At 41.4% G+C, this 11,972-nt stretch overlaps 2 protein-coding genes across 3 annotated transcripts; both read left to right on the top strand.

The window, feature by feature from the left end:
- Positions 1 to 73: 73 nt before the first annotated feature.
- LOC146391284 (RING finger protein 227) lies at positions 74 to 1,357 on the top strand. Of its 2 annotated transcripts, none has more exons than XM_084924156.1 (2): positions 74 to 622; positions 1,034 to 1,357. In XM_084924156.1, the coding sequence occupies exons 1-2, from the start codon at positions 172 to 174 to the stop codon at positions 1,090 to 1,092; spliced, it is 510 nt and encodes a 169-aa protein (XP_084780282.1). In that variant the 5' UTR covers positions 74 to 171; the 3' UTR covers positions 1,093 to 1,357. The 2 variants fall into 2 exon arrangements, with proteins under 2 accessions (XP_084780282.1, XP_084780281.1); XM_084924155.1 differs by having other exon boundaries at positions 1,031 to 1,357.
- A 309-nt stretch (positions 1,358 to 1,666) lies between these two features.
- Positions 1,667 to 6,563, top strand: LOC146391283 (uncharacterized). Its single transcript, XM_084924153.1, has 3 exons — positions 1,667 to 1,777; positions 1,910 to 1,977; positions 3,646 to 6,563. Exons 1-3 carry the CDS (start codon positions 1,749 to 1,751, stop codon positions 6,561 to 6,563), a joined length of 3,015 nt encoding a protein of 1,004 aa, XP_084780279.1. The 5' UTR covers positions 1,667 to 1,748.
- Positions 6,564 to 11,972: the final 5,409 nt, after the last annotated feature.

The raw sequence follows: 11,972 nt of genomic DNA, 5'->3' as shown, positions 1-11,972 counted from the left end.
TCACGTGGGGCTTGTGACTCATCGGCCGTGTTTAGTTGGGTCTGAAAGGTTAGGTTTCCGACAGGACGTCCAAGCCCCGCCTCTCTCGGTGCAGTTTGAATAAAGCTCAGAGCGACTCGCCTTCTGACTCATTCAAACTTTAAGGACGAAACGCCAGCATCAGAAAACGACATGTACGCAGAGGAACTCGAGTGCGGGGTTTGTTACCAGACCTACAACGCGGGTCGGCGGTGTCCCCGGGAGCTCCAGTGCAAGCACAGCTTCTGCGAGAGCTGCCTCTTGGCCCTGTCCAGGCCCCTGGGACCCGGAGATGCGCATCTGGAGGCTGGCAGGTTGATCGTATGCCCGCTGTGCCGACACATCACATCCATCTCCGATCATGGGAAGATCCGAGCCGAGCTGAGGGTGGACGAGAGCGCACTGGAGCGGCTGACGGCTGCGGGACTCCTCAACGAGCCCGAGGTGGACGATCAGGTTCAAGGGGACGAGGAGGAAGCGACAGCTCCCGAGACTCCAGCCGAGGAGAGCGAGTCTTCAGCGGGCACAGGAGGCGGGAGACTCCGGCGGTCTTTGAAGAAAGTTTGGCAGGCATTAAGCGGCAAGGGCCAGCAGAGAAGAGAAGGTAAGAGAGACCCTGATTGTGGTTTATGATACTTTCACTGGTAGATTTATCCTTGATTAAGTATCAGCGAAACCAGACAGTCAAAATATCATCTAAAAATCTCAAGTTTGTGTCCATTTAGTGATTTTATTCTGAAATCTTAAGGAAAAAAACTCCACATGAATAATCCAACTGCTATAGGAACTAAAAAGGAAAATAATAGCCAACTTTTATTTGAAGTAAATGATTAGTGCTGTAAAGAGATGCAAACTTAGTCACACTATAGTTTGGTTTGATCACACTTTCTTCGGTACCTTTTGTAAGAACTGGCATGTGTATCTATTCAATAACAACATTCTTTAACTTTAGGGAGGTTTCCATTGAATTAAGTTGTTCATTGTTTTCTAATGTGCTCTCTCTTTCTTTCAGAAGACTGTATGACCAGTGAAGACCTGAGGGCCCTCGCCATGATGTCCTGCCACATGTTTTGAGCAGCCCCTTATGGCCCCAGAGTAATGCAGTATGAGTGACAATCATCTTAAAATGGACTTGATGGCGATGACGATAAAGCCATGTGGACACTGTGAATGTTTTGATTCCTTGTTTGGCTGCTGTGTAGCCAAATGTGATGCCAAAGCAGCCTTTTCAGCCCCACTTATGTACAGATGCAACTGTTTTGATATTTATTGTTTTTTGTTTGTTTTTATGAAAGTATTTAATATTTTAAAAAAAATAAACACATTTTTTAAAAACGCAGTTTGAAGCTTTCTGTGGATTTTTAGTGATTTGCCTTTTGATAAAAAACAAAACAAACAAAGTTTGAATTTATTATTGTCATAATTAAAAGCTGATAAGTAAATTGAAGGTGAAATGTACGGCCTTTCAAAGGAAAAAGGAATGTAGACAAAAAAGGAAAGTTAATGTTTTACATAAAATTCACTGAAGTCAGAAAAACAACAAATAGCCCTTTGCTCAAAGCTCCAGGAAGTTGGTCACCTAAGGCCAGGTGAACTGTATTGCCTCCAATCAGACTGACAAGCACCAGCAGAGCTGCAAGATCCCCTACATGGTTCAAGTAAAAGATACCGACTAACGGCACTGCTGCAGCTTTTACTAGTCGTATAAACCTGGAAAAAAGTTGCTGATCATGTTCGGCAACTTTGCTCCTCACCCGAGGTAAACGGTACACAGTATTTTGTGGGGTTTTTTTTGCACATGCAGATAAAACATCTGAAAAGCACTAGCAATAATTTGTGACGACAGTTCAGTTCGATCTATCTACATTTGGGTGTATTTTTATCTCTCCAGAGTCCTTGTGTTTGTGCCGATCTGTGCAGCCATCGTGCTGTTTATTGTGTGCCCAGATTCTGCGAGAGGTGAGCCCAAGCATGCTCATCCTAATGGCTGTTGTGGGGTGTTGCTGTGCACGTGTTAGCTGGAGAGTCATAGTATTTATTTCAACAAAGCTGATGGTGTTAATGGTGGCAGAACTCACTTTTATCAGGGATGTCAGGAATGTCATGAACAGTTTCCAGGTCATTTAGATAAGGATCTTATTTTAATAAGATCAATTTCATTCCATTTTTTAAATTTATAAAGTATCAACAACAACTGTCCCCTCAAGTCACTTTAAATTGCAAAGGTAAAAATCCTGCAATAATAGAGAGAAGATTGTTGGGGTTTTCAGACAGGGGGTGGGGTGAGGGAAGAAAATAAACATTTCATCTTCAGCAACAGTAATCTTGCATCATATAAGGGAAGATTATGAAATAAAAATGTTACAGTCAGGAATCTGTTTTTAATCTAAGATGCCAGAGAATTTTGCATGACTCATAAGTCACAGGACCATGGTGCAGACTGCCGAGTTCATCCACTTTCTGAAGCTGAGCGCCCTCTAAAGGCTAACTTTCTTCTGACTTGATTCCTCTTGCAAACAGAAGGGTTGAATAGCAGATGATAGCATAGCAGCAGATGACCTCACCGGCACAAACTCTATAAACGCCAAACAATTTAATTTGAATCGGTGGATTTAGCTAATGTTTATTTATTAAATATAGTGGCGCAAACATGATTCATTTAATAATTATGAAAAAACATCTGCAGTAACAAGACTGCTTAGCTTCCCATCTTTAATTCTGCGGTGTTGTGTTCAGTCTTTCAGTTCTGTTGTGTTTAGATTGTTCTTCTTGTGGATGTTTGACTGTTTCCAGAGCAAAGATTTTAACAGGTCACCGTGACTTAGACTCCTCTAGAAAATAATAACTTGCTGTAAGTGTCGTAGTTAAGATGTCAGTTAAATCAAATTGGTTTAAAACTAAGGTTATATAAAATGTATTCAGTTTAATATCCTGTGAAGCTCTCATTTTTTTACATGGGGTGAAAAGTTTGCATAACACTGTTCTTTTTATTACATTTTTAAATATAAGTAAACAAACGAGAAAAAAAAACTATGTCAAAGAGATGAGATGCTGCTTTTCCAGATTCACAACCTCTGAGATTTCCACATAGAAATGTAGTGATGATCCTTGCCAATCCACTTCACCATGGCTTTCCTTGCTAGCATTAAAAGAGAGGGTAGGATATCATCAGCATACAATAAAACTTTATGTTGTTTCGTACCAGTTGTAATTCCTTGAATATCTGGGTGTTTGCCTGATTGCCAATGCTAAGAGCTCTATAGCAAGAGCAAAAGAAAAGACAGTGGCCTATTTTCAGAGTCCATTGAAACAACAACACCCAATATTTTATTGTTTAACTTTAAAAAAAATTGAAGTCTACTTATCAAATTTTAACAGTGTAATGAGGGGGGAAAGCCTGAAACTGAGAATCTACAGCAGCCTGAAACCAGAGCTTCCAAAGGGATTACTTGTAGATACAATGTCGTCATTATGTGAAACTTTGGCAATCATGTAGGTCATCAGACCTCTTTCAAGAAGACATAACACAGGCTTTAAACCTGCTAGAGTTATCAGTCATCCAATTGCCAGGCTATATGATATGTAAAATATTTCAGTTTATAATTTGCTATCTGTTTTCACTTTCAGCCAGTTACACAGCAACTCAGAAGCACAATGGAGCGACGTACAATGCCTGGAGACAACTTTACACTCCGTATAGGCAACATCGTCCCGCCTCTACTGGTCTGCTGTCAACAGAAACTGGACTTCACACTGGAACTGATGACGAAACTGAGACGAGTGGAAATTATAGAGGGACTCCGTCAATCATTGATCTGCAATCAAAACCTTTACAGGTTACACAAGGTATTTACAGTGACGGCCAAAACAGCCCAGCAAGCAGGCAGTCTCGAGTGAGAATAATAAAAGTGCAGAGAGGCCATAGAACAGATGGAGCGAGGCCAGCAAGCAGCTTTTTAACTAGCAGATCCTCTCCCCAGCACGGCGGGCAAAGCGCAGAGAGATGGAGGTCCAAAGAGAATGACCCCACGCTCACTCAGAAAGAAGCCCTAATTGGAAATTTTCATGATTCCCACTCAATGATTATTAGAAAACCACCTACAGAAAAAGCTGGCAGTCACCAAAGCTTGAGTTTTTCAAAAATTTGGGACCTGAAATATATTCCAAAACCTTACAGCAGAGGACAAGTTGCAAAGACTGATTCTTCAAGGACGGATGAAGATAAATCTCCTGGAAACCCATTTTCTTTTTCTCTTTCTTCATCCCAGACGAGTGGTTATTGGGAAACTCCACGGGGGCGTTACAGTGACTATAAAGAGACAAATGAATCTCCAGCAGTTGGGGCACAGAGTACATGGAGTGGGAGTCAATCAAGCAATTTTCTCAGCTCTACAAGTCATCTGGCTCCTCACGCAACATCAATCAGCAATGGCGCAAACACCCCTGTTATTAACACAAACCCAAGCGCAGAAAAACTGGCATCATCCATCACAGATTCCCCCCATGGGCGAGACTCAATGAGCAACGGTCAGACACAAAGACACAAAAAAATGCAAGCGTATCTTTTCAAGGGCCCTGAGACCTCAGTTAATAGAGTTGTGGGAGATGGACGAGAGGCTTTAAGTGGACAAAGCAATGCTGTCATTACGTCAGATAATCAAAGGCCCTCTGATGTACCTGCTGCCAGCAGATTTGGATCCAGGTATTATAACACAAAAGATACAACCAAGCAAATTACTTCCAATCTGCCATATCATCATACTAGTGCGGCTCAGAATGATGAACAGATGCACAAAGATTTAAAAAGACCCATCTCCAGCTTAGTTCTTCCTCCTCACATCACAGAACAATCTTCCGATCTCCATCTTGCTCCAGTAAAAACGAAGAATATGGCAAGTTTTTCCCCTTCACCTCACATTTACTCCACACATGGGTATGCCACCAGAAGTGAGGAACCTCTTTCAGTCAGCAAAGTCAATGCAACTACAAGAGATTTGGTGCCAATCCAAAAACCAGGAGGGGGCACACAAAGTATCTTTGGCTTCAAAGAGTTTAAAAATCCTGTGTGGCAAGCTGTAAAGAAGCCATGCGCTCTCACCTTTAAAGAACAGCCAAACTCCAAACAGCACAGCTTTGAGAACATGAAACATTATAAGTTTAAAATGTCAAATTTTTACCCTGCTCTGCTCCCAAGGTGCAGTTTTGGCCAAAGAGGAGGATCTGCTTCTACTACAACACCACCGGTAATATTGGAGAAAAACCCTGTAGTTTATTCTTCACCCAGCACCTTAATCCCAGTCACAACACCCACACTGTTTGTATCAGGGTTTATGCAAGTAATGACACCTAAAAGTGACCCTGGTGTGGACAGAAACCTCAACTACAGACAATTCAGAACCTACAAAATAACAAAAGCTCCAAAAAGATCCGACTCTCGACCACTCGAGGGAGCCAAACCTTCAGTTCAAGGACCGGACAAATCTGCCAGACTCCAGCAGGATCTTGATGGTATTAAAGTCGGACGTCGACAGACCTCAGAACCGAGAAGCTTCAGAATTTCCAATCAAACTGAGCCAGGCAGCAGCAATACATCAACATGGACTCCAAAGGAGTTGAGCAGTGTTGACCTTAAACCACATTTAAAGACAGCAGAGGATTCTGTATTAGTCTTACCTGGTAAAAACAGCAGCAGACCCTACACTTTCCGGAGATTCAAGTCCTTAAAAAACACGACAGCACAGGCTCGCAACAAAATATGGTGGCAATACCCGATGCAAGATCCAGCATCAGCATCTTACATAGTCTCCTCCGCTTATTTGAGATCAGCGGGGCGCCTCACTTTTGCATCAAAGCAAAAATCAGAGCTAAGGACACCCAACCAAAGCAAACCTGGTGAGATGAAGGCAACCCTGCTCCACACCTCCACCAGCCGCTCTGTGAGAGCCAAACACGCGAAGGCAAGACACAGACACAGAAACAGCAAAAAGCTCGGTGATTCTACATTCACCAATCACACTGTGGCCATAGTCAGGCTGCCCAAGCGCCCCGCCGAAGTTAAAGCCGTCACTTACACCGATGTTCTTGGAAGTGCTTCATTCAGTGGTGTCATGGAAACAACAGAATCTCCTGACAGGCCAACTGATATGGATCATTTTCCAAACGTGACAGCTACGACCGAGCAAAAGAAAGCGATGAACCGTTCGAATTTAAACTCTGATGATGATGAGTACAGTGGAAAAAACATGACCAAGAACACTGAGGAAAATACTGATAATGAGATGGGAGATTTCAGTGGCACAGAGAAAAACAAGGCGGATAAAAGCGAAAAAGCCGATTATGAATGGAAAAAAACAGATTTTTTTCCAGATAATGAGGAAAGCGGTGGCTCTGAAGTTTTATCAAGTGTAGTAGGAAGTCAGGCATTTACAAAAGATTTGCTAGAGATGGAGTACCTACGAACTTCTACTGAAAATGTTTCCTTTAAGTCAGTGAACCTGCCTCACCCAAATAAAAAAACAATAAAAATGCTGGAACAGTTCCAATAAAAGCTGGAAAAGTACACATGACTGTGTTTTTGTGCCAACAAACATTTCTAAACAACACGACTGAGCTGATGGATATACTATTACAAGGGCTGAGCTATAAATGGCTGATTAAACCGTGTTTACATTCAAGGGTACTTTTGTTAGTGACGTTTATAGCTCCTGATACCAGCTTTAAACAGTGACAGTCTGTTTCCTTTTGTTTACATTCTTCGCGCCTGCCGAAGATTTAAACTGGATTTATGCGTGCAACGGGCTGATCGGTCTTCTCACCTTGGAAATGGAGCATAAAGAGCCAATTGACTAAAATGTGCAGATGTTTAAATGCTAGATTTGTGAAGAGCAGCTGTGCAAATCTTTGTCTGCTGGCAGAAAGAGCATCGTTGAGATGAGCAGTTCTGTTTCTTGTCTGTATATCCGCTGTGATGCTCCTCTGTATGTGCTGCACCATACAAATTAAAAGGCTCATAATTTACTTTTGTTGTTTGTTTTGTTATAATTTACTTTGTTTTATGTTATAAGTGCCCAGCAACAAAGATGACTAACTGGACAGTGATCTGCAGAGTTTTAAGGATAAACACTATAAAGACCCTTAATAGTAATGTAACTGTAATAGTAGATGTAATATTAGGATGATAACAGAAAATACACTTATTTAGCTTCAAAAATGTGAAATATGCACCGTCATTGCAACCAGAAACTGTCTTCCCTCTGAAAACATCTCAGTGTCTAATTACATAAAAGGTCTCCGTAGTTTGGTGAAATTATGAGATCTCATGAGAATATTTCAAACATCTGTCCTCACCTTTTCACGTAGTGAGGTGGTGGTATTGAGCATCCTGGTAATTATTATAATTAGGCTAGCATGTCCAATACTTTAAAAGCCTGGGACTTTACTAAAGTTGCAAAAAGCACAAGGCCTAGGAAACGTGAAAGATTAAGTAGCCTTCATAGTTGAAGCTAACAAAGTATTCTTTGTTTCTAAATATAACCAATTAGCTTTTCTTCCTAGGCTAAGTAAGCCCAGTGCCAGCTAACAAAGTAGGTTTTGTGGCTAAACCTGACTTGTAGGCTCAAAGACTAATGTGTAAGATTTTCCCATACACGCCCACTTTGTTAGCTTTAGGAATAAGAACCGCTTAGCCAAAGAACAAAAGCTAATGGGTCAGGTTTAGCTAACAAAAGCTCAATTTGACCAATTAGTCTTAAACCTAAAACCAGTTAGCTTTGATACTTAATGCTAACAAAGCAGGTTTAAGTATAAAGCTAGAAATACTTTTTGGCTTAAAATGTTCTAAATAGTATTTTAGCTCCTCCAGCAAAGGATGGATGAGCTGCAAATAATGATCACGTAATGTATCAAGCTCACATTTGTCTTTTACAAGAACTTTTGTTTTTTCCACTGCATAACCTTCATGCACACTACTTACAACTTCACCATAGTTCTTGCTCCTGATATACTGAAAAACATTCAGTTCAAACCATTCAGCAAAGTCTAAAAAAGACTCTTCATGATGATACACAAAATGATGAAGAAATACCAAATGATGGGATAGTTTGAAATATTGCATTGCTATCCATGTTACCACTTGGATCCTGCCGTGGTTGGCACAATTTTCCCAAGGGGCCACATGGGGGACTGTTGTGGATGACCCAACCAATAAGCTAAACTTCTGCTCAATATGAATTTAATCTCTGTATTATAAACAGTTACTGATCATAGTAATTGCTACAATCAGGCCCTAATGGTGGCTCTTTGGGAAAATGTATTGCCCACCCCTGTTAAATGTTCATGATCATAGATGGAGTGATCCTATTGGTTGACCCCCACATCAGGAAGCTGTGGTTTGGGCCTTCCTATTACTGTTATGCTAACATCATTAGTATGATCAGTGAAATTACATATTTTCATGCTTTTTATGGCCATGATTACCACTGACCATGCACTCATAATCCTCCTGAACTCAAACACATTCATTTAGACTTGAATGAGATTCATTTGTCCTGAATATGAATGTTCGTGAACCTCCCTGACTTCTCAGTGGATTGTAATTTTCACTAGCTTGTCCAATACAGTCAGCCAAGAAAAGACAAGAAAACTAATCACTTTCTTTGTGCACTTCACACATTACCAATAACCTGTGAATTGTGACGGCATGTGACCCATTACATTTCTGCCTGGTTACTAAAGCTAATAAAGCCATCTTTGTGCCTACAGTTAAACTGATAGGTGTAATGCATGAGGTGCAGGAGTTTAGCACTCACCCAGATCCCACTGGATTGCAGTATGCTGATGTTGCAATATTTATTATCCACATTATGAATGATGCCAAAAGCATGCTGCTCTAGTTTAAATAATAAAGAAAAAAATAGTCTGTTCAGAAAAGCTCTGTAGTCTGTTCCCGGTATTACTGATGTATAATTTCCTGTCTAGATATTTAAATGAACTGAATGGCTTTAACATATTTTCCTAATGCTGCATCAGCTCTCCTGCGTTTCTGTTCTTTGTTTCAGTATTGTTTAAACCAGTGATTTGCAGAGTGCTTTACTGGAATTCTGGATGATCTGGAAAACTCAGCATGCTGGGAATGTATGATAACGCAGCCTTTTCACTGAATTACTCTAGCTCTGACCGAGAAGACGTGAAATGTGGCTTTTTGAGCGTTGGTTTTGAGTCATTTGGCAAATGATTTGCATTCTATAATGTCAAATAGAAAGAGGGAAAACAGAGCAAGGTCATTGTTGAGGCTTTTTATAAATGGATTGTATTCCTTGTGTCCTCATTTCCATGCAGGCAGTGGCTGTTCAGCGTGCTGACACAGATTTTCCATCTCCTGTTTTTGAGCTTACATTCACGCTTTCAGCATGCCGGTCTCTGAGATGGAAAAACTTGATCCTCCTTTGCACTAGTGGGGCTTCTTTGAACTCCATCAACCGATCTCATAAGTTTACACAGAGTAATTCATTAAAACGCTCCATTATTTACCCTATTTGTCTCGAATTAAACCGTAAAGGAAATACAGATGTAGTATAAATTTGTTAGTTTCAATCACAAGGATGTAGTCATCACTCTGTTGCTACTTTTCTGTGTCTTGTCAGTTTTAGCTGAATTTACGGATAGCACACACTGAGTGACCTGATCTGGTTTTGCAGCAAGAGCACAGATGTTCCACTAGATGGCGTGGCTCATCCACTGTATTATCTAATGTGATAAAGTCAAGAGGCTTTGCACTTCTCATCCTGGGGGTCTGCTGTTGGCCCACTACATGACTTTTAAGTAAAATGAATTCACAAAGATCAATTTTCTATCATCATTGCAACAGATAGTAATCATTTTAAATCCATTCCTTTCCTTTATCGATCAGACAATCAAGTGTTCAGTTTTCGGGGACGCTGTGCCCACACTAAACCCAGATCACAGCTCCTCACAAGTCCATTCACACCTGACCCTTCACCTTCTCTCAGTACTCCACTTAAATTCCAGTTCTACACTTGTCCTCCATCTACACCCTGGAAGAGGCCCCAAAGCCATGAGAAAGTGGGAGGGATTTTTTTTTTTTGAAGGGGACCTGCCAGTCAACGTTAAACACATTGTATATTGGATTAACACCCCCCTCCAACTCTCTACCAATACCCGTGGAAAGTGGGACTGTCCACTTTCCCATAGAGCTGAGAGGTATTAAGGTGATATGATGTTTGATGTTATGAGGTTTCCATGTGCTGGCATGTAAAGGTGTGGGCCTGCCGGCTCCTTCAAAGTCACCCTCTTTCTGTGCTGCCTTTTGTGTTAGCTGAGTGTTGTGTGTCGAGTTCACACAATTCCAAGTTTCTATGCTCGCCTAAAATATTCTCTATCAGTGTGTGTGTGTGTGTGTGTGTGTGTGGTGTTTTCTTGCAAAGGCTGGCCCGCCCTCCCACTTCTACTGTGAGGGGAATTCTGTACCATGTGTCTGTGGTTTTCAGGGAGCTTTCAAAGAAAATAAAGCACTGAGGCCTCGCAGCCCCTCCTTACTTCCCTCCTCCTTTCTTCTTCTTCCCCTCGTTTCCCCTCACTCACTCCCTCCATGTGGCACTTATTGTTTTTTACAGTTTCCACCTCCCCATTTTTAGTCCAGCCAGCCAGCTCCTGAGTGACAGAGCTAATTTCATACGCATCCTATAACCCAGACAAATCCATAATCACAGCAAACAGTCTCTCACGAGTCGGCTGAGAGGGAGAGTGAGAGCTGGGTGGTGTCGGGAGTAGGAAGGGGAGGGAGGGAAAGACAGAGAAAGGCTTTTTGTTTGGCTATGTACACTATGTGAAAGAGGGGGCGGTGAGGAAAAGGAACTGGAAATACATTAGAAAATGGTTGCGTCGGCTGTGGTGTTTGTGGCTCAGATGGCTTCAGATGTCATGTAGTGGATGGACCCACACACATGGATACCATGACTGTGTGTAAACTTACTTTACTGAGTCTGCAGTGATTAACTTTGCCCTAAGGCTCATATATACATGGAGAAAAAAACAGGAAAGTTGTAGGATTAAGAGAAGCATCTTGCAGTAGTTTCTGGCTGTAGTCAAAGGGTTTATTGGCTTATTTATGGTTTAATGTGGCTAACTGTAAGGGGGGGAATAAGGAAAAAAGAGCATAGCTGTTTCTAACCTCTCATGAACGGTGCTTTCTTAGTCAAACTTTCTTGACATATCCTTAAGTAGTGTTCAGGAATAGTTTGAAAGGCTTCTTGAAGGACATTCAAAGCTCTTCTTTGGATGTTTCTGCCTTTTGTTCTGTTCTCTATTGTGCTGATCCCACACTGCTTCATTAATGTTGAGGTCCAGACCAATCCATGACTGATAGTTTTCCACCGTGTGTTTTTGCTACCCAGGTATTGGCATCGTGTGCACTGGGATATTTTGGGATCACTGTCATGCTGAAAAATTAGGCTGAACCCAAAATTTCAAACTTGGACTCATCACTTCCTGTTGCCACTTATTGTCAGTCCAGTTCCTGTGTAATCTGGCATACCTTCACCTTTTCTCTGTTTCCCTTCCGCAAGAATGAGAGACTGAACAGATCAACAGAGGAGCAAGACGAATATCTCAGGTCCCGTGTCAGGTCATGCTGTTTTTCTTTTTTTCCTATTTCTTAAGGAAGCGCTTTTTTCCCCCTTCTGATACGTTTGGACAGATTCAAAAAAAGAAATTGGAGCAAATTGGATTGAAAATGAGTGAAAAAGCAGCCAATGTCCAAAGAAAAACAACATTGGAAAGAATTTCAGAAAAGCCTTCAGATGTTTTGCTTGAGAGCACTTTAAAAAAAACCACATGAAAATCTGCCTCCTTGGAAGCAGAATATAAAGAAACGAGGGATGGCTCGAGACTTTTGCACAGTACTGCAATAGAATAAGTGTGAATAATGTTGAGGAAGC

This window comes from Perissodus microlepis, chromosome 3, assembly GCF_051167445.1.
Source record: "Perissodus microlepis isolate ML-2025 ecotype Zambia chromosome 3, ASM5116744v1, whole genome shotgun sequence".
In the NCBI taxonomy this organism is placed as follows: Eukaryota; Metazoa; Chordata; class Actinopteri; order Cichliformes; family Cichlidae; genus Perissodus; species Perissodus microlepis.
The sequence above is the reverse complement of the archived record's forward strand: the minus strand, read 5'-3'. Positions and strand labels throughout refer to the sequence as shown.